The 23308-nt window shown below is 42.0% G+C and overlaps 1 protein-coding gene across 6 annotated transcripts in view; it reads left to right on the top strand.

The window, feature by feature from the left end:
* khdrbs3 (KH domain containing, RNA binding, signal transduction associated 3) overlaps positions 1-23308 on the top strand; it is a 183150-nt gene that overhangs the window by 139881 nt on the left and 19961 nt on the right. For all 6 annotated transcript variants that reach the window (XR_013887736.1, XR_013887735.1, XM_080194580.1 and 3 more), the window contains one exon: positions 18086-18144. Coding sequence is in view for 4 of the 6 variants with exons in the window: in XM_080194580.1 (XP_080050706.1) it covers positions 18086-18144 (59 nt within the window). In the remaining 2 variants the exon portion in view is untranslated. The remainder of the gene's footprint in view (positions 1-18085; positions 18145-23308) is intronic.

Here is a 23308-nt window from a genome sequence, read left to right on the forward strand (position 1 = left end):
AGTTGACTTCATAGTTAGGAGAATAAATGCAGTATTAGCATTTATTTGGAGAGGACGCAAATACAAAAACAGATGTACTGTTGAGACTTTATAAGGTTCTGGTGAGACCACATATAGAATATTGCAAGCAATTTTGGGTCCCATATCTGAGGAAGGATGTGCTGGCCTTGGAGAGGGTCCAGTGGAGGTTCGCGAGAAGGATCCCTGAAACGAAAAACTCGACGTAAGAGGAGCATTTGAGAACTCTGGGCCTGTACTCAATGGAGCTTAGAAGGATGAGGGGGGATCTCATTGAAACTTGCAGAATAATTAAAGGCCTGGATAGAGTGGAGGTGGGGAAGATGTTTCCATTAGCGGGAGAGACTAGGACCCGAGGGCACAGCCTCAGTAAAGGGACGACCCTTTAAAACTGGGATGAGGAGGAATTTCTTCGGAAGGTGGTGAATCTATGGAGTTCATTGCCAGAGAAGGCTGTGAAGGCCAGGTCATTGAGTGCATTTAAGACTGAAATAGCTTCTTGATTGGTAAAAGTGTGTGGGCGGGGGGAGGGACTGAGAAACTTATCAACCATAATTGAATGGCGGAGCAGATTCAGTGGGCCAAATGGCCTAATTCTGCTCCTATATCTTATCTTAATTTTCTGCCATCTAGTTTGATGGTCCCTATCAAAATTGAAATTAAAATCTTCTACTCCAACCCCCTTGCCTTTGCTGCTTCCTTGTCTAATTTCTGAATCTATACAATTACCACTTTGCAGTTACGATCAGAGGAACTATGCACAATCCCTACACAGTCCTTAATATTTTAATATTCCTTAATTATCTGCATAAAGTACCCATTGCCTGTTTATCTCAATATGTGCTCCTAACATTGAAATGATTTCATCATTAATGACTAAGGCTATTCCTCTGCCTCCATCGTTTTTCCCATCATTTCTGTAGACCTTAAAACCTGCAATATTTAGTTCCAGTCCTAGCTGTTCTGCAACCACGGTCTGAATTTCTGTTCAAGGTCCTAATCTTGCTTAAGGGAAGATATGCTGGTTAAGAACCATACATTCTGACAGCAGGGCCCAGAAGATGATTTTTGATTTGGTGGCTGAGACTCCTGAGATTGGAGGACCCACAGGAAGCCTTCCTGCGCTGACATGTTGGCAGCCCCACATTCCAAGGTGGGAGCTGCCAATGTAGTTGGGTGAAAGAGGTGTTCAAAGTGAAGGCCCTGTGAAATCACTTCAAAACCAAGAAGTGGGCAAAGCTACTTGATTGTCATTGTGGAGGAAGAAACCTTTGCACAAGACAAACTGTGGCAGCAGCTGGACTCACCTTGGTATGTCAGCTGCTGAGAGTGCAGTTTAAAATGATGTTGGTATAATGGACGCTCATGTGCCCATTAGCGAGGATATCAGTTTTCTTCAGGACTTTGGCCTTCATAGGTCCCATATTGCCTAGATAGGCTAAGCACCACTGGTGAGCGAGTGGCCATCATGCCTTTCAAACCTGCCTCTGCTAAATGATGTAGAAGGTAACGTGTTAGCATGGATAAAAGGATCACTTAGCCATTAGTAATCAGAGATTAGGGATAAATAGATCGTTTTTGGGTTGGCAGGTTGTAACCAGTGAAGTGCCATAGGGACCAGTGCTGGGACCTCAGCTATTTACAGTCTGCGTAAATGATTTGGATGAGGCTCCAGCCAAATATGTCAGTGACACTAAGATAGGTAGGAAGGCAACTTGTGGAAAAAAAAGTGGAGGTTCTGTGAAGGGATATAGAAATTTAAGTGAGCAGATAAAACATTTAGCAGGTGGAATATAATGTGGGAAAGTTTGAGTTTATTTTAGCAGGAAAAATGAAAAAGCAGTCACCCATTTAAATGGAGAGAGATAAAGCAGAACACTGATACAGAGGGATCAGGTGCCCTGGGACGTGAAACACAAAGGTTAGTATGTCGGTACAGCAAATAACTAGAAAGACAAATGGAATGCTGTTTATTGCAAGGAGAATAGAATACAAAAGTTGGGAAATTTTACTGAAACTCTACAGGGCATTGGTGGGACCATATCTAGAATGCTGTATGCAATTTTGGTCTCATTTCTAAAAGGGTGTAATTGCATTAGAAGCAGTATGGAGACTTTTTTAATTCCTTATTCATCTGTGGGACATGGGCATCGCTGGCTGGGCCAATATTTATTTGCCCATCCCTAGTTGCCCAAGGACAGTTGAGAGTCAACCACATTGCAGTAGCTGTAGAGTCACATATAAACCAGACAAAGTAAGGACAGCAGATTTCCTTCCCTAAAGGACATTAATGAACCAGATGGATTTTTCCTGACAATCGATAATGGTTTCATGGTCATCAGTAGATTCTTAATTCCAGATTTTTTTTTTATCTGCCATGGCAGGATTCAGACCTGGGTCTCCAGAACATTAGCAGAGTTTCTGGATTAATAATTCATGATAATACCACTAGGCCATCACCTCCCCACTCAACTCATCCCTGGAATAATCCTATGTAGTTTACACAAGTGAGATGTGATCTTATCGAAAAATGAGATCCTGAGAGGATTTGACAGTGTAGTTATTGAGAGGATTTTTCCATTTGTGGGGGAGACTGGAACTCAGATACATACTTGAGTAAAATTAGAGGTCTTCCTTCTTAAGATTAAGATGAGGGGAAATATTTTCTGAGGGTATTAGCCTGTAGAATTCTCTTCGCCGGAATGCAGTGGAGACTGGACCATTTGAACCTATTCAAGGCAGAGTTAGCCAGATGTTTGACAGTCAGGAAGGTTGTGGGAGCAGACAGGGAAGTAAAATTGAGACCACACCCAGTCAATCCATGATCTTATTGAGTGCTAAAACAGATTTGTATGTTCCTGTGTAGGCCAGAGATGTGGACAAGCCAGGAATTCCCCCCCCCCCCCCACCCCATCTCTGGCACAGCTCAAAAATTCTGCTTTCCAATTTGAATTTGCATCTGTAATTCATTGAATTTGTTCAAGAATACTTAATTGGGTCACACACCCTAACCTGGTCTTCCATTCTAATAGTTTACTTCTGTTTGTTATTTCTTGTTTAGTTACTTCATATCTTTTAATTATTCCTTTTTATTCTAGTGTCCTTTAGCACAATTTCTCCATTACTCCACTGATTTGTTTGTTTATGAACTGTTATCTATGCTACTAATGTTCACTTGAGCCGTTACCTGTTTCCTAGTTCGAAGTCTTTGTGACTGCCCTGATCCTTGGCCCAGTTTGGAACCAGTTCCAATGGTACTGTTCCTTCCTCCCCCGAAATTGATGCCAGAGTCGCATGAAATGGCATCCCTCTTTCCCACACCATTCCTTCAATCACTTGTTCACCTTCCTAATATGCTTATGCCTGTGCCACTTTTCATGTGGCTTGGGTAATATCCAGAAATTTATAACCTTCGATGTATTATTTAATTTTTCTCTTGGTTATCATGACAGGTGCAAACAGCATAGCTAGGAATAAACTATTACCATCGACTAAGACTAGGAATCAGAGAACACCAAGGTGAATGGAAAAAGAATCAAAGGTGACATGAGGAAAACTTTTTTACATGTGATTAGAATTTGAATGTACTAATGGAGAGTGTGGTGGCAATAGATTCAATTGTGACTTTCAAAGAGGAGTTTGATAAGTCTCTGAGGAAAGAAACTTCGTAAGAAGTCTCACAACACTAGGTTAAAGTTGGACTTTAACCTGGTGTTGTGAGACTTCTTACTGTGTTTACCCCAGTCCAATACCGGCATCTCCACATCGAGAGAAACTTTTGCAGAGTTATGGGAAATGAGAGCAGTAGAACTAGCTAATTCCGAAGAGATAGGAGAGGCGCTAAATGAATGTCTTTTTCCTGTGTGAATACTAAAGAAAAGTAATATTGTTGAGGAGAATACTGAGATGCAGGCTTAGATTACATGGGATTGAGTTTCATAAGGAGGAGGTGTTAGCAATTCTGGAAAGTATGAAAATACATAAGTCCCTGGGCTGGATGGATTTATCCTAGGATTCTCTGGGAGGCTAGGGAGGAGATTGCAGAGCCTTTGGCTTTGAACTTTAGGTCGTCATTGTCTACAGGAATAGTGCCAGAAGACTGGAGGATAGCAAATGTTGTCCCCTTGCTCAAGAAGAGGAGTAGAGATAACCCTGGTAATTATGGACCATTGAGCCTTACTTCTGTTGTCGGCAAAGCTTTGGAAAGGATTATAAGAGAGAATTTATAATCATCTAGAAAGGAATAATTTGATTAGATAGTCAACACTGTTTTGGGAAGAGTAGGTCATGCTTCACAAACCTTATTGAGTTCTTTGAGAAGGTGACCAAAGAGGTGGATGAAGGTAAAGTGTTTGATAATGTTCCCCACAGTAAGCTTTTGCAGAAGATATGGAGGCATGGGATTGAGGGTGATTTAGCAGTTTGGATCAGAAATTGGCTAGCTGTAAGAAGGTAGAGGTGGTGGTTGATGGGAAATGTTAATCCTGGAATTCAGTTACTAGTGGTGTACCACAAGGATTTGTTTTGGGGCCACTGCTGTTTTTTAGTTTTATAAATGACCTGGATGAGGACTTGGAAGGATGGGTTAGTAAATTTGTGGATGACGCTAAAGTCGGTGGAGTTGTGGACAGTGCGGAAGGATGTTGCGGCTTACAGAGGAACATAGGTAAGCTGCAGAGCTGGGCTGAGAGGTGGCAAATGGAGTTTAATTTGGAAAAGTGTGAAGTGATTCACTTTGGAAGGAGTAACAGGAATACAGAGTACTAGGCCAATGTTAAGTCACTTGGTAGTGTGGATGAGCAGAGAGATCTCGGTGTCCATGTGCATAGATCCCTGAAAGTTGGCACCCAGGTTGATAGGGTTGTTAAAAAGGCATACAATGTGCTAGCGCTTATTGGTAGAGGGATAGCATTTCAGAGCCATGAGGTCATGTTACAGCTATACAAAACTCTGGTGCGACCGCAGTTGGAGTATTGTGTACAGTTCTGGTTGCCGCATTATAGAAAGGATGTGGAAGCATTTGAAAGGGTGCAGAGGAGATTTTACCAGGATGTTACCTGATATGGTGGGAAGGTCTTATGGGGAAAGGCTGAGGGACTTGAGGCTGTTTTCATTAGAGAGAAGGAAGTTAAGAAGTGACTTAATAGAGGCATATAAGATGATCAGAGGATTAGATAAGGTGGACAGTGACAGCCTTTTTCCTCGGGTGGAGACGGCTAGCACTAGGGGACATAGCTTTAAAATGAGGAGTAATCGATATAAGACATGTCAGAGCTAGGTTCTTTACTCAGACTAGTAAGGGCATGGAATGCCCTGCCTGCAACAGTAGTGGACTTGCCAACATTAAGAGCATTTAAATGGTCATTGGATAAACATATGGATGATATTAGAATAGTGTAGGTTAGATGGGCTTTAGATTGGTTTCACAGGTCAGCGCAACATCGAGGGCTGAAGGGCCTGTACTGCGCTGTAAGGTTCTGTGTTCTATGCTCTTGCAGAGAATTGGCACTGACATGAAGTGAAGAATGTGTGCCATCACCCTTTTATGATTCGAGATCCTGGTACTTCCCAAAAGGATCTTTTATATGTGACTGCTAGGTGTTCCAACCATTCTGATCACCCTATTATAGAAAGGATATCATTAAACTAGAAAGAGTGCAGAAGAGATTTGTTAAGATGCTATTATCAGGACTTGATGGTCTAACTTATAAGAAGAGGCTGGATAGATTGAGACTTTTTTCTCTGAGGCGTAGAAGGCTGAGGGGTGATCTTACAGAGGTCTATAAAATAATGAGATCAGCTAGCTAGTCAATATCTTTTCCCAAAGGTAGGGGAGTCTAAAACTAGAGGGCATAGGTTTAAGGTGAGGGGGAGAGATACAAAAGAGTCCAGAAGGGCAATTCTTTCACAAAGGGTGGTAAGTTTGGAATAAGTTGCCAGAGGTAGTAATAGAGGCAGGTACAATTTTGTCTTTTAAAAAGAGTTTAGACAGTTACATGAGTAAGAGGGATATGAGCCAAGGGTGGTTTCAAAAAAAAAGAGCGGCATGGACAGTTTGAGTTGAAAGGACTGTTTCTATGCTGTAAACCTCTGACTTTATATAGCACAAGCAGGCGTGATGAATCTGTTTCAACTGAACTATTTAAAGAACCACTGCAAAAATGACAGCTGATGTGTTATGACGGTGATTCCCTGTCAGTACATCCAATTCAGATAATGTCTTTTGCATATCTCCTTTCTCCTATGGAACCACAAACCTTTGATGAGAAAGCTGCTGTTGGTGCTCCTGTTTGTCTCTTTGCTGGTGCCCTTCCTGCATCGCTGGTCCAGTTACTGCACCGAGTGACGTTGATCCTCATCTAAGGTCCACACTTAAGCTACTCCTAGGATGGAGGAAAATGCACTTGAAACTCAAGATCATGATTGCATTGAACAGCAGAGCAGACTCAACTGGCCATTTGGTCTGTTCCTTTTTTTTGTATTCTTGTTTTCTATTTTCCCACTGGCTGCTCATATTTCTTGATTTCCTGAGAGATTAAAATCTGTTTCTCCAAGCCTCAAATATATTCAATGCTGGAGAGTTCTCAACCCCCTGGGGTAGAAAATTCCAAAGATTCACAACCCTTTGAGTGAAGAAATTCCTCCTCATCTAAGACTTTATCCCTCTGTTTTAAATTCCCTGACCATCAGAAACATCTTTCAGCATCTCCCCTATCCAGCTCTTTCAGAGTCTTATATGCTTCAGTAACGTCACCTTTCATCCCTCTGAACACCAGAGAATATAGGCCTGTTTTACTTAGTCTCTCATCAGAGGACAGCCTCATCTCAAGGATTAGTGAACTTTTCCTGTTCTGCCTCCAATGCAAGTGTATCCATCCTTCAATTTGGAGAACAAAACCACAAGTGTTATTCCAGATGTAATCTCATAAAACCCTGTACAACTGCATTCCTGTACTCCAGTCCTCTTACAGTATAAGCCAATATGCCAGTTGCCTCTGTAATTACCATATTTGCATGCTAACTTTCTGCGTTCCTTGTATGAGCAAACCCAAGTCTCTCTAAATATCAACATTTACAAGTTTCACACTGATTAAATAATATTCTACTTAACTTTTGCAGCCAAAGTGAATGACTTCACACTTCCCTACACTGCACTACATCCTGCATCTTATTGCCCAGTCATTTTGCTTGTCTGTATTTCTTTGTAGCAGCTCTGTCTTCCCCACAGCTCACCTTTTCACCTTTGTACCTTTGTATTATCAGCAAACATAGATGTGTTACTCTTAGTCTCTTAATTAGTAATATAGATCATAAACAGCTACAGCGCCAGCAATGGTCCTAGTAGTAATCCACCAATCACAGTCTGTAATCTTGAAAATTCCCAGTTTATGCCCATTCTTTATTTTCTTGCCATTGACCAGCCCCATGAGCCCTTATCTTGCCTATTAATCTTTTGTTAGCACCAATCAAATGCTTTTTGGAAAGCTAGGTGTGCTACATCTATTATTTTCCCTTTATCTAACCAATTCATTACATTCTTAAAAAGCATAATAATGTTGTCAAACAGGATTTCCATACAATCACGTTAACTTGTTCTACTCAGACCAATGTACTTTCTTAGTCCTTTAAGTTTGTGAATGCCTCTTGACCTCAGATCCAAAATTTAGTATTTTTTTTTATTTTGACTTTGCTGTACTGCAGTCAAGGCAGCAGGATAAATTCTGGGACTGCAGGAAAGTTGGATGAAATGGGGACAGTAAATAGAATGCTTAGCCAAATGAAGGGAGCTTGAATTTGCCAAACTCCTTTCCCACAAATAAAAATGAAAGATTCTGGAAATCCTCAACATCTATTATTTCTACAGATGGTTCCAAAGCCAGCATCTCATAGCACTTGTATTGTGCGTTCAATTTGCACAAAGCACAGAGCTCTACTCCAGGGAATTTAAGAAAATTAGTTGGATTCACTGGATGAAGCATTACTGAGCAGGTGTCTGCTGGCTACAGGGTTATTTCATGTACTGAGATCTCTCACTGGAAGGCAGGTTAGATGGATTAAATCTGAACATGCAGTTCCACCGAATTCCAAAGAATTAATTCCAGATCCACCGAGATCTGAAGTATTATTGTAAAAGAAAAGTTAAATATGAGCAGTTTCTAAGTTTAATCTAAATCGTTTAGTTGTATCGAAAGCATTATATGAGCTGAAGCAGAAACTTGCTTCTTGAAAATAATGCTTTAAAGTTGACCATTGCCTCGAATTCGACAAGTTTTATTGATTACGGGAAAGAAAGAGAATAGTGCAAAATTCTTTTTAAGACTAAATAATTGAGCTCTATTCTTGTGAGAAGGGATATTGATGTCAATCACTTATAGATTGAGACAATAAATTGTGATTTACTTAAATGATTTTAAGTATGTTCATATAACTAAATCTAGTCAAAACTATAACTTCGGTTCTAAAATTAGGACCTTTCATGGAATATCCATCTGACAAGGATGATTACGTTATGGGGAAAAAACTTGTAGAAGCTTAAATTACAATCACTGTTTTTCAGTGGCAGAATAAAATTCAGAAAAGCTTTTATTTTCATTTTGTTATTTTTTTAAAATGTCCAATTGTTTTTTGCTTGGCAGCCAGTAGTGAGACGGGAGCTTTTTTCTTTGATCTTTTTGTTTTTTATTAGACACCACAGACATATAAATGAAATGTTGGAAAACATTACGGACAAGATTGACAGAAATTGGAATGGGCTCAGCTGCAGCAGGCCTCCAGGCTTTATGATATATCTCCAATAAATTAGATACTGAACTGAATGATAGTTATTGTCACTTCAAACTTCTCTCTTGTAAAAATCTATCAAAACTACTAAATGCAACTTTCATGTAAAACTTCAATATCATTTTCCTTTTGATACAAGGTTTTGTCTGTGTTCCATCCATGTCTGCAGTGAATTTTACCATTTTCTGATATTTTTCCCCTATAAATGCATTATGCATGCATAATTTAGAGAAAACACATTAATATTTACTGTGACTGGATTTTACAGCATTTGCTAGAATTTGATACCAGATTTGATAATGTTACTCAGACTGGAATATGCATTCAGATGGGAAGACGGTTGAATATTGCGGGTTGCCTCTGAATTTTCGTCCTGGTGCAGTGTTTAAGAACATAAGAAATAGGAGCAGGAGTAGGCCATCTAGCCCTTCGAGCCTGCCCCACCATTCAGTAAGATCATGGCTGATCTGAAGTGGATCAGTTCCACTTTCCCTCTTTCTCCCCATAACCCTTAATTCCCCTGTCTGTCAAAAACCTATCTACCCGTGACTTAAATATATTTAGCGAGGTAGCCTCCACCACTTCAATGGGCAGAGAATTCCAGAGATTCACCACCCTTTGAGTGAAGAAGTTCCTTCTCAACTCCGTTCTAAACTGCTCTCCACCCCCCCCCCCCCCCCCCCCGCCATCTTGAGGCTGTGCCCTCTAGTCCTGCTGTCCTTTCTGAGCGGGAAGAATCTCTCTACCTCTACCTATCCATCCCTTTCATTATCTTATACGTCTCTATAAGATCCCCCCTCATCCTTCTAAACTCCAACGAGTATAGACCCAGTCTATTCAGTCTCTCTTCATAGTCTAACCCCCTCATCTCTGGTATCAGCTTAATAAACCTCCTCTGCACCCCCTCCAAGGCTAAAAATATCCTTGTGCAAGTGCAGCGACCAAAACTGCACCCAGTACTCCAGCTGCAGCCTCACTAGTGCCCTGTACAGTTGCAGCAAGACCTCCCTGCTTTTATATTCTATCCCCCTCGCTATAAAGGCCAGCATCCCATTCGCTTTCTTGATCACCTGCTGCACCTGCAGACTGGGTTTTTGTGACTCATGCACAAGGACCCCCAGGTCCCTCTGCACCGTAGCATGCTGCAGCTTTTCTCCCTTTAAATAGTAATCCCTCCTACTATTATTTCTTCCAAAGTGGACACCCTCACACTTGCTAACATTGTACTCCATCTGCCAGGTCCTCGCCCACTCACTCAGCCTATCCAGATCCCTCTGCAGACTTTCCACACCCTCCGCACAATTTGCTTTTCCACTCGTCTTTGTGTCATCAGCAAATTTCGTCACCCTACGCTCAGCCTCTTCCTCCAGATCATCTATATAAATGGTAAATAGCTGAGGCCCCAGCACCAATCCCTGCAGCACTCCACTAGTCACCAACCGCCAATCAGAATAGCACCCATTGATACCTGCAGCACTCCACTAGTCACCAACCGCCAATCAGAATAGCACCCATTGATACCAACTCTCTGCCTCCTATTAGACAACCAATCTTCTATCCACGCTAACACCTTACCCCCAACTCTATGCCCCCTAACCTTCTGAAGAAATCTTTTGTGCGGCATCTTATCAAATGCCTTTTGAAAATCAAGAAACACCACATCCACCGGTTCCCCTCTGTCTACCGCACTAGTACACATCCTCATAGAAATCCAATAAATTTGTCAAACACGACTTCCCCTTAACGAATCCGTGCTGCGTCTGCTCAATCAAACCATTCTTTTCTAGGTGCCTCGCTATTTCTTCTTTGATGACGGATTCAAGCATTCGGTTTAAGCAACCTCTGATCTGTTATGTTATTACTTTCTGATTTATGACTTTCAGCCTGGGAAACTATAGATCAGGTATCAATCCTGTGTGTGAGGGGGATTGAATATAAAAGTAGGGAGGTCTTGCTGCAGCTGTATAGGGCATTGGTGAGGCCGCAGCTGGAGTACTGTGTGCAGTTTTGGGCACCGCACCTGCGCAAGGATATTTTGGCCCTGGAGGGAGTGCAGAGGAGGTTTACTAGGCTGATACCGGAGTTGAGGGGATTGAGCTATGAGGAGAGGCTGAATAAACTAGGCTTGTACTCGTTAGAGTTTAGAAGAATGAGGGGAGATCTCATTGAGACGTATAAGATGATGAATGGGATGGATAGGATAGAGGTGGAGAGACTCTTCCCGCTCAAAAAAGACAGTAGGACTAGGGGGCACAGCCTCAAGATAAAGGGGAGGCGGTTTAGAACGGAGTTGAGGAGGAACTTCTTCACTCAAAGGGTGGTGAATCTCTGGAATTCTCTGCCCGTTGAAGTGGTGGAGGCTGCCTCGCTAAATATTTTTAAGAAGCGGGTTGATGGGTTCTTGATAAGAGAGGGGATTAAGGGTTATGGGGAGAGGGCGGGAAAGTGGAACTGAGCCACAACAGATCAGCCATGATCTTATTGAATGGTGGGGCAGGCTCGAAGGGCTAGATGGCCTACTCCTGCTCCTATTTCTTATGTTCTTATGTTCTTATGACTTACAAACTGCTGGAACATGTTTTCTTCCAGAGAATTGACCCTATAATTCATTGATTCCAAAGAACAAGTGAAATTCCAGCCTAATCACAATTGCTGCAACCAAGTTTGTCTCCTGCAGTGTACACCCAGGCAGGATTCCAAAGGAAATCCAAGACCAGTGCAGCTTTTGTAGACCTGTCATCAGCATATGACACAGTCTGGTTCAAAGACTGATTCTGAAGCTGGCAAAGATCATCCCTTCTTCAAAATGCTATTCCTGCTTTGGATCACGTGCCCATTTGGGTGATCAAGTCAACTTGCTCAGGTTCCTCAACAGCACTGTGCAACAAAGCTCATACCCTCATCAATACTGTTAAGTGTGTCTGTGCAAGCAAAAAGTCACCAATGAAGTTCTGCAGATTTGCATTTCTAAATGACATTCCCCTGGCAATGCAGGCAGCAACCTTCCAATAATACCAAGTTAATCTTAAATAGGGACCTAAACACCATACAGGAAGCCCAGGCCAAACACCATGAAACAACAGTCACTGCATTCCATCTTGTAGGAATGCTAAGTATACCTTGAAAGTGACCTTTGCAGCAGGACTGTACCACATAACCACACTCTGACCTATCTTGAGCTGTATCTGGAATATACTCACCTTGCACATCTTGATCACCTGCAGGTACAGCAGGTGATCAAGAAGGCGAATGGGATGCTGGCCTTTATAGCGAGGGGGATAGAATATAAAAGCAGGGAGGTCTTGCTGCAACTGTACAGGGCACTGGTGAGGCCGCATCTGGAGTACTGTGTGCGGTTTTGGTCGCCTCACTTGCGCAAGGATATTTTGGCCTTGGAGGGAATGCAGAGGAGGTTCACTAGGCTGATACTGGGTTGGTCTATGAAGAGAGACTAAATAGACTGATCTGTACTCATTGGAGTTTAGAAGGATGAGGGGGGATCTTATAGAGATGTATAAGATAATGAAGGGGATGGATAGGGTAGAGGTAGAGAGATTCTTCCCGCTCAAAGGACAGCAGGACTAGAGGGCACAGCCTCAAGATCAGGGGAGGGGGCAGTTTAGAACGGAGTTGAGGAGGAACTTCTTCACTCAAAGGGTGGTGAATCTCTGGAATTCTCTGCCCGTTGAAGTGGTGGAGGCTACCTCACTAAATATATTTAAGTCACGGGTAGATAGGTTTTTGGTAGGCAAGGGAATTAAGGGTTATGGGGAGAAAGCGGGAAAGTGGAACTGATCCACTTCAGATCAGCCATGATCTTATTGAATGGCGGGGCAGGCTCAAAGGGCTAGATGGCCTACTCCTGCTCCTACTTATGTTCTTATTGCACGGTTACCTGAAGAATAGCTGCCAAGTCAAAGACAAGGGCAGTAGCCAACACCAGTTGAGGAGCGTCAGCATGAGTGCTTTATACATCAGAAATACTCCTTGTGTAGTCTGGAGCCAATTATTATGCAGCAGGATGGACCAGAAGTTGTAATACTTGTTAGTGTCGAACTGCATGCTTCACAGTGGCTTATCACTGGAACCATCAAGCAGACCCAAACTGCCTGGCTGCCTGTATTATCTCATGTTCTAAATTGCATTGTCCCAGAGCTTGGCAGATGTGGACATTTGATGAACAAATGAGAAATTATGAATACCCTAATATGCAACTGTGGTCATCCAAAAGAAAATGTGGAACAAGTCCACATGGAAATTCCAAATGCCATTTACTACTTGAAGGAAACAGCACAGCGATATTTCAACTACTGACACAATTTGGCTCACTGTTTGAATGTAAAATTATAATTGTTGCCTTACATTTGCATGCATCATAAGATGGTAGGTTATTGTATTTGTATGCAAATTGTATGATATGGCACAATGGCTAGTATTTAAAAAAAAAAATTAGCCTCCACATTTTTTTTCAAATTAGTGTCTTCGTTTTAAAATATTATTTGTTCTGAGTTGAAAATCTGACTGCATACTATATATTTGAGCTGTACTGAGGACTGGCTGGACTCTATTGATAACCTCACCAGATGCTTAAATGCATGACAGGCTGTCAGCCAGTCACCTTGTGTCAGTGACAGTGAAGAATTCAACATTACTGTTTAAGCTTGTCAGTGGTTTTGACAGCCGCTGAGGGCGAGCAAAACATGTTAACAACTCAAACAGCTGCAGAAAGAGTGACCAAATTTTAATAATAATGTCGCTTATAGTGTACCAGGGAATTCAGATAGCTAGTTGATTGAAAGACTCTGCCTCCTGTCTCCTTTAGGTAATCCTGAACATCTCAGCTTTACAATATAATGCATTGTTAAATAATGGATAACCTGTGAGTTCTTGATTTTTTTTTCCATGTGAGATGCTTAGGAGTGTTACCAGTTCATCTGGAGTTTCATCAGATCCTGAAAACATGAACCGGACACTTACATACTTACGTAGAATTTCCACTGGTGAGGAATTGCAGACCTCAGAAGTTTACTTCCTGTCTGAGCTAATCCATTTTATACGTGTCTTTATATCAAATATATGGAGTGTATCAGAATTTTGTTGACAACTTCTGGCACAAATCCATTTTGGTAGGTGTGAGACACAGGAAGTATTTCTTTGCACCTATTACACCTCAGGTGACATTTACATTGAGTTGCTCAGCAATGTGCATCTTTCAAGTGAAACAGTTTGAAGGGCGAGCTGCTGCAGGTTGGCATTGCAGTGACTCTTAAACATGGAGGTGTAGAGGATTGGTGACCTAGAAGACAGGAATGTTGAAGCAATTTGGGACAAGATAGGTGTGGGAAAGGTATTTGCAACAATTGAGGTTGGGAAGGAAAGTTTTTGCGGGGGTGGGAGTGGTAACAGCCATCAGCAAACTGGAACCCATACTTGGGTACCACTCCTATTCTTCCTGACTGCAAATTCCATAAGTATATTTTAAGAAACGTTTCTTTGCTGGTTATCATCGACAACCAGCAAAGAATATGGATGCATGGGATTGAGGGTGATTTAGCAGTTTGGATCAGGAATTGGCTAGCTGATAGAAGACAGAGGGTGGTGGTTGATGGGAAGTATTCAACCTGGAGTTCAGTTACTAGTGGTGTACTGCAGGGATCTGTTTTGGGGCCACTGCTGTTTGTCATTTTTATAAATGACCTAGATGAGGGTGTAGAAGAATGGGTTAGTAAATTTGCAGATGACACTAAAGTCGGAGGAGTTGTAGACAGTGAGGATGGATGTTAGAGTTTGCAGAGGGACATAGATAAGCTGCAGAGCTGGGCTGAGAGGTGGCAAATGGAGTTTAATGCAGAAAAGTGAGAGGTGATTCACTTTGGAAAGAGTAACAGGATTACAGAATATAGGGCTACTGGAAGGTCTCTTGATAGTGTCGATGAGCAGAGAGATCTCGGTGTACATGTGCATAGATCCCTGAAAGTTGGCACCCAGGTTGATAAGGTTGTTAAGAAGGTGTACGGTGTGTTAGCTTCTATTGGTAGAGGGAGTGAATTTCGGAGCCACGAGATCATGTTGCAACTGTTTAAAACTCTAGTGTGGCCGCAATTGGAGTATTGTGTACCGTTCTGGTCGCCGCATTATAAGAAGTGGAAGCATTGGAAAGGGTGCAGAGGAGGTTTACCAGGATGTTGCCTGGTATGGTGGGAAGGTCTTATGAGGAAAGGCTGAGGGACTTGAAGCTCTTTTCGTTAGAGAGAAGAAGGTTAAGAGGTGACCTAATTGAGGCATACAAGATGATTAGAGGATTAGATAGGGTGGACGGTGAGAGCCTTTTTCCTCGGATGGTGATGGCTAACATGAGGGGACATAGCTTTAAATTGAGGGTTGATAATTATAGGATGGATGTCGGCGGTAGGCTGTTTACTCAGGGTAGTAAGGGCTCGGAATGCCCTGCCTGTAGCAGTTGTGGACTCGCCAACTTTAAGGGCATTCAAATGGTCATTGGATAGGCATATGGATAATATTGAAATAGTTTAGGTTAGAGGGTCATTAAATTGGTTCCACTGGTCGGCGCAACCTTGAGGGCTGAAGGGCCTGTACTGCACTGTTATGTTCTATGTTCCAGCTGTCTGCTAGAACCTCCTGTTAGATTTTCCTGAGTGCAACTGGCAAATACAAAGCTTCGAAACCATGTTGAAATGAAGAAAGTTGATAGTCTATATTTTAGCCACTGGCTACTGGAATTTCTGTTTTCCTGCAAAACTCTCCTTCCACACGCTGTTCCCACAGATTTCTTGTTAGTGCCCTGACGTGCTAAAATTTTATTCTTTTCTCATTTGATAAATAGTCAGTGGCTGTCTAGGTGTTGGGCAGGAGTTAGCAAGCTGTTTTTTATGCCTGCTGTTCAATTTTGGCAGGATCCTTTTGCCCACATGTGACTCCTCACCTTTGTAAAAACAAAATACTGTAGAAACTGCATGTCTGAAATAAAAGCAGAAAATAATGCAATACTCAGCAAGTCAGGAAACAGACGTAACTCTTCTGAGGAATGACAATCACCATTGGATTGCCATGCCCAGCTGTAGCCAGGAGTTACATAAGGAATTGTCCTGCCTAACATTTCCTAAGTAACTATTCTGGTTAGTGAGTCAGAACCCCCCAGAATCTCCAATTTGGAGACTTTTTCAGAGGGCTTGGGACGCAGAGGGGTTGCCATTTGATATTTCAAACTTCCTGGGCTAATCCTGTGAAGTCCTTGTGTTGGGACTTCTAACAGATCTCCCAGGGCATCTTCTTGGGTACAACCATCTGGAGACCATAAGACCTAGGCCAATGGTTCAGAATTTAAGATGACAGCCTCTATCTGACATGTTAACTCTTTTCTGTCCACAGATGCTACCTACCCTGTTGAGTATTTCCAGCTGCAGCATTTCCTACTTTAACCCCTTCACCAATCCTGCCCTCCCATTAATATTGAGGCACAAGGATTTCTCACTAAGAGATGCTATATGAACTGGATAGGCAGACTTTTCTGATCCCAAACTTTCTCAAGCCTTTCCACCACATCTGAAAAGCCAGACAAATAATGTTCCAGTTTTCAAAAAAAATATGCTGTTCTGCAGTTAGCTATGTGGCTTTGGTAACTTTCTCCACAGATGTCACCAGACGTGCTGAGTTTATCCAGCATATTCTGTGGCTTTGGTAACCTGATTGGTTCCATGATTTTGTATTCTCTCCTTTTTGCCCTGCTACCAGAAAGCTTTGAACTCTATATCCCCATCCCCTGATGTCTTCATGTACAAAAGATAATTTGACAGTATTTCTTGGTGTATTCCATTTGCTTCAGATATTGAGTGAAAAAATAGAATAATGTAATTTCTCAGTGGCAAATGCATTACAGCTTTGCAGGATACCAGACTGTTTGAGGTCAAAACGAGCACAGTTTATGGAAGTCTGAGAATCATGTCAGGAGTTATTTTGCAGAACTGTTCAAATATGCAGCATGGTGTATCTTATTGTTTCTATTTTTTAAAATGAAGGAATTTTGCCAACCTCTTTCCTGACTGTTTGCAAAGTAATCAACTTCACAATAATAGATTATTTGTATTGATTAAAATAGTCTGTTAAATTAAACTTTCACATTAATTGTGGACATTCAAAACTCAATTATGTTTATTATAATGTAACACTGGGTAGAATGAGTACCTCTTTTTCCCCCATGCCCCATTAATTTGGGTTATGTTTTTTCTCGCCAGTTGTTGATACTCCATCTGATGACCTAAGAACAAAGAGTGCAGTCATAGAATAGAATCGAACATGTTGATCAATGCACCAAATTTGCTTTTCTCCTGGTTTGATTTTATTTTTAAAATACGTTAGGGAAAGATGGGCCAGAACCTTGAGCTTGTGTTTGCCATTTGTGAGGTTGCTGGCGAGGGCTCAAGATTTGGAAGTTGCAATTCTCACCAGCAAGAATGCAACTTTGAATCTGCCCCGCCCCTCATCACCCATAATGGACGTGAACCTGCTTTATCATAAAGTCCCCACAGTGCAGAATGAGGCCATTTGGCCCATCGAGCCTGCACCAGCAATGATCCCACCCAGGCCCTGTCTGTGTAACTCCATATATTTACCCTGACACTAAGGGATAATTTATCATGGCCAATCCAACTAACTTGCACATTTTTGGTCTGTGGAGGAAACCAGAGCACCTGAAGGAAATCCACAGGGAGAATGTGCAAACTCCATATTGACAGTGGCCTGAGCAGGAAATTGAACCCGAGTCCTTGGTGTTGTGAGGCAGCAGTGCTGACCACTGTACCATCATGCTGCCCCAAATAGAAGCATTTTAATATCATTGAGCAATCTTCCCACGACCGTATCTTGACTACCTTGCCATATAGCTTCAAAACAAGCGGATGTGACTTTACAAGTTCACACAGATGTGAACCTGTCGTAGGGGTCTCCCCAGGTACATAAAGATAAGTATAGCCCATGGAGGAGAGGAAATGGCTTGGCACAGGTTGGAACTACCAGGTTGGCACCATAGTAACCTGTCGTGCCAACCTGTGGTAAGCGGAGGGCCCCAATTCGAGCCTCATTGAAATCTGGATAGATTTCTATTAAAAATGTAAGCCCAATGAGGTTGCCAATTTTTTCTGTTTTGCTATTTGGCCTCTACTATTTAAGAAAACATAACATGCACATTGTAACTGATGCTTGAGAAAATTACTACGCTCTCACCTAGTGTTGCCTGAATACTTGTCTGATTCTTCACTCTCTTCCACAGCGCGTCTGATTACTATGATTATGGTCATGGAACCAGTCAGGAGACATATGAATCGTATGGTGAGTAATACTTTGATGTGTGATGCAACTTTATTAACCTGAGACTCAAATTTTGCAACAAATTATTGTTTGTATTTTGGTTTTTACTACATGAGAATTTTGCATTAACTGTTACATTCAAAGCATATTACTTAAAAATTATATTTTAGAAAGGGACTATTTGGCCCAAGTAGTCTTTGCCAGTGTTTATACTCTTGCTGCCCCATGTGCTTTCAGTTTCTGGCAGGGTACCCAATGCTTATCTAAAACTGGATTCTCCTCCTTCATTTGCTTTCGTTTTGCATGAAATGGGAGCTCAAATGAGTCTGTTTTTACTTTTCATCCTTTGAGTTCCTGATGAGAAAGTCAGGTCAAGGAGAGAAGATAATGTTCTCCAACAACTAAGAGCATCCTACCACCATTAGAAATTTGGATGGAGGTGGTTGACCAGGATAGTGCGAGTGGCATCACCCCAGGACCTGCAGTCATGTAAAAGTAAAATTCGATGGCCTCACTCGAGCAGCAAGGGTGAGTACAGCTGTTCTTCTCTGAAATTCACTCCACATCACTTCTGTCATACCCTTACTTGACAGTTTCAACACAATAATCACTCCCCTGCATCATCTAATTCAGTATAAAGTGACAAGGCACATTGCAGCACTTGCCCTTTCTCAACCCAAATGCACCCGTCCCTTCTTTTGCCTTCCATATGACCAGACGACCATCATCCTGGTACCAAAGAAAGGCCAGGCAGCGTGCCTTAATGACTATCATCCAGTGGCTCTGACATCCATCATTATGAAGTGCTTCGCAAGGTTAGTCATGGCACAAATCAATTCCTGCCTCCCAGACTGCCTGGATCCATAACAATTCGCCTATTGCCGCAACAGGTCCACAGCGGACGCCATCTCCCAAGCCCTACGCTCAACCCTGAAACCTAGATACCAAAGACAGCCTGTTCTGGCCCCTCCATGCGGAAGCTATAGTTAAGAAAGCCCACCAACTTTCTCAGGAGACACAGGAAATTTGACATGTCAGCTACAACTCTCACCAACTTCTACAGATGCACCATAGAAAGCATTCTTTCTGATTGTATCATCGCTTGGTATGGCTCCTGCTCTGCCCAAGTTCACAAAAAAACTACAAAGGGTCATGAATGATACCCAGTCCATCACTTGACCCAGCCTTCCATCCATTGACATTGTTTACACTTTCTGTTGCCTTGGAAGAGCAGCCAGCACAGTTAAGGAGTCCACTGGGACATATTCTCTCCCACCTTCTCCCATTGGGGAAAAAGATACAGAAGTCTGAGGATAAGTACCAACTGACTCAAAAACAGCTTCTCCCTGTTGCCATCAGACTTTTGAATGAACCTATCTCGCATTAAGTTGATTTTTCTCTACACCGTAACTATGACTGTAACACTACATTCTGCATTCTCTTCCTTTCCCTATATATAGTATGTTTTGTCTGTATAGCATGCAAGAAACAATGCTTTTCATTTTATACTAAAAAATGTGACAGTAATTAATCAAATCACATCACACATTCTCTTGTCATGTGTCCTAATACATGCATAGCTGTTAACTGTCCCCAACAAGCCTCCCATCAATCCACTCATTTGGTTTTAAATTCATTACCTCCCCATCTATGTTCCATTTTGCTGCTTCTCCACCTTTTAGCACATACACTATATTCATGAACCCTACATTTATTCATTTTACCTTCTCACCAGCCATTCACTAACTCTCAACCTCTCTTTCAGCAGGAGAAGACCATGCACAGTGTTAGTGAGAGGACCAAGATTGGGACCTGGTAAGGAACTTGAGCAAGAAGTCATGATGAGCAAGGCAAGGTTAGCTACCTGAGTACAGTGTTTGTATATTATTTATAATTCTTCATTCGCCTCAGCACATTGCATTCGCAGAAGTTTAAATGTCCAGCTTCTATTTGCCATCCTAACTCTTGGTCTTTTCTCTTTATTATAGGTCCTTTTCAACAACAAGTCTCTTAAAAAAGACATGTTAGTGGAAGATTATCATCCTGAATATGCAATATTGTGCTCTATCCCTGGCAGTTTCTAGATTTAGCACTCCAGTTCAGTTCTGTGTACCTGTCTGCTTCAGTGTCTAACCAGAGTACAGGTGCAAGGATGACCCAGAAGACATCTCTGAAGCATGATGTTCTGCCTCTCTCTGCTGTGATAAGTAGAGTAGAGACGAGGACTTCAATGGCTGTATGAGGCTTTGGAAGACCTCGTGGCTGTAGTCCTCTTTCAGCCTGAGGTGTCATCTTACAGGACATCAGCAATCTTCACATTGCATAGCGTGGACTGCAGTCTGCAAACTCTCTCAAGGGGAATTAGCCAGTTTGTATGCAGTTTTGACTCCTTGATGGCTTTGGGATCTACCTTGGAGATACAGACTAATTGGAACTGATACAGGCTTTTAAAAGTGAGGAGCCTCACAGAGTAATAGTGGCAATATGGGAGAACTACATGTACCTTTGTGTGAGTGTCAGCTGTGGCTCAGTTGTAGCACTGTTTTTTTTCTTTTGGGTCATAAGTTTTCAGTTCAAGTCTCACTTGAAGTTTATGAAATCTTACCCTAGACTGTCTCATGCACACATATTTCTGTTTGAAGAGTGGTGAATTTCAAATGATGAGTTGCCCACTTTGGGGAGACTTGGACATAATTGTAATATTTAAATTAGGCTCCTCTTCTGTTATTTTTGGCAGTGATTGTGTGATTTGAAATTAATTTCTCCTAAGTGTGTTTCTCCATGTTCTGGAAACTCATTAGTGAAATGCCAGCATAATGGAGTGGCAACTTAGAGGGATGGTTTGAGTCAGGGCTCCTCATACAAATGAAGTCTCTGTTCACTTAGCAGTTTTCTCAGTTTCCTCTGGGAAACAGTTTGGTGAGACCTTGTTGGGAGAGATTTTTGTACAGTTTGGAGGTGCTTGCACAGGACATTAGCATGGATGTGGTGCAAAGATAAAAACAAAATGGAAGCTGGAAGTCTAAAACCAAAATGCTGGGAATGCTTAGAAATTTGACATTATCTTTGGAAGGGAAACAAAGTTAATATTTCACATCCATTACTCAGTAATGGAAAAAAAAAAGCAAGTACAGAGGCAGTTAAGGAAGTGGCTCTAGACATTAGTGGTCATCATCCAGGATTTTATAGACTAGAACAGTCCCTATAGATTGGAGGATAGCTAATGTCACTCCAATATTCAAAAAGGGAGGTAGAGAGAAAGCAGGGAATTATAGACCAATAAGCTTAACATCGGTAGTGGGAGAAATTCTCAAGTCCATTATCAAGGCCTTTACTGCAGAGCATTTAGAAAACAGTGGCAGGATCAGACAGAATCAGCATGGATTTCTGAAGAGAAAATGATGCTTGACAAATCTGTTGGAATTCTTTAAAGATGTAACTGGTAGAGTTGGCAAGGGGAAGCCAGTTGATGTGGTATATTTGGACATTCAGAAAGCATTTGACAACATCCTGCAAGGGATTATTGTGCAAGTTTAATGTGCATGGGATTGGGGGAAGTGTAGTGAGATGGATAGAAAACTGGTTGACCCAGAGGAAACAGAGTAGGAATTAATGGGTGCTTTTCAAATTGGCAGGCAGTAACTAATGGGGTGATACAGAGATCAGTGCTGGGACCCCAACTATTCACAATATATATTAACAATTTAAATGAGGGAACAAAATGTAACACCTCAAAGTTTGCAGATGATACCAAGTTGGGTGGGAGGGTGAACTGTGACAAGGATGCAGAGATCCTTCAGAATGGTCCGAACAGGTTGGGTGAGTGGGCAAATCAATAGCAGGTACAGTATAATTTGAACAAATGTGATGTCATTCACTTTGGAAGCAGAAACAAGAAGGCAGAAATTACTTGAAAATCTGTAAATTGGGAGAGGGGGAGTGTGCGCCAGTCACTGAAGGTAAACATGCAGGTGTAGCAGGCAGTGAAAAAGGCAAATGGCATGCTGGGCCTTCATTGCAAGAGTACAGGAGGAGGAGTGTGTTGTTGGAATTACAACACCTAGAATATTGTGCGCAGTTTTGGTCTGCTTTTCTGAGGAAGGATGTTCTTGGTCTCAAGGGAGTGCAGCAAGGGTTTACCAGTCTGATTCTGAGGATGGCAGGGCTGATGCATGAAGAGAGGTTGACAGGGTTAGGATTGTTTTCACTAGAGTTCAGATGAATTGGTGGGGGGTAGATCTCATAGAGACTTATAGAATTCTAACAGGACTAGACAGTGTAGGTTCAGGGAGGATATTCCCAGTGGTGGGGGAGTCAGGAACCAGGGTCATAAACAGAGGATACAGGATAGACCATTTAGGATGGAGGTGAGGAGGCAGCTCTTCTCAGAGTGGTGAGCCTAAGCAAGTCATTTAAAAGGAAGTAGTAGACACCAAAACATTGAATGTATTCAAGAGGTGGCTGGATATAGCATTTGGGGTGAATGGGATCAAGAGTTATGGGGAAAATCAGGATTGTGCTATCAAATTGCATGATCAGCCATGATTGTAATGGATGGCAGAGCAGGCTTGAAGGGCCAAATGGCCTCCTCCTGCTCCTTTCTTCTATGTTTCTATGTGCAGGAAAGGGGAAGATCTGTGATAAGGTAGATGGCAGTAAAGATTAAATGATAGGTGATGGTGCAGGGCATAAATAGGATAAATGAAGAGACAAAAGGTGTGTTTGGAGAAGGTGTAAATAGGAGAAACACATGGGAGGGTATCTGCATCCCCTGAAGCAAAGTCAGCATCAACAGGTGGTGTGATATAGTGGTATTGTCATTATACTAGTCATCCAAAGGTTCAAGGCAAGATCTAGGAACACAGGTTCAAATCCCAGAAATGAAATTTCAGTTCCATTATATTTCAAGTCTGATGATGATCATGAAACCAATGTCAGTTGTTGTAAAAACATATCTGGTTCACTAAGGTCTTTAGGAAAGGAAATCTGCCAACCTTTCTTGGTCTGGCTTCATTTTTCGAGCACAGCAACTTTCCCAATCTGTTGTTACTTGGTACTAACCTTAAAAGAATTGCTACTAGGTGATGAAGAAAACCCATTTCAAAGCTGACTAATGATATCTCTGAGGAACCCCACCAGTGATCTCTAAAGATGCTGCACTGTGAATCATATGACAACCAAATTT

Source organism: Carcharhinus amblyrhynchos, chromosome 8 (assembly GCF_965287045.1).
Source record: "Carcharhinus amblyrhynchos chromosome 8, sCarAmb.v2.hapA, whole genome shotgun sequence".
NCBI classification, from domain to species: Eukaryota; Metazoa; Chordata; class Chondrichthyes; order Carcharhiniformes; family Carcharhinidae; genus Carcharhinus; species Carcharhinus amblyrhynchos.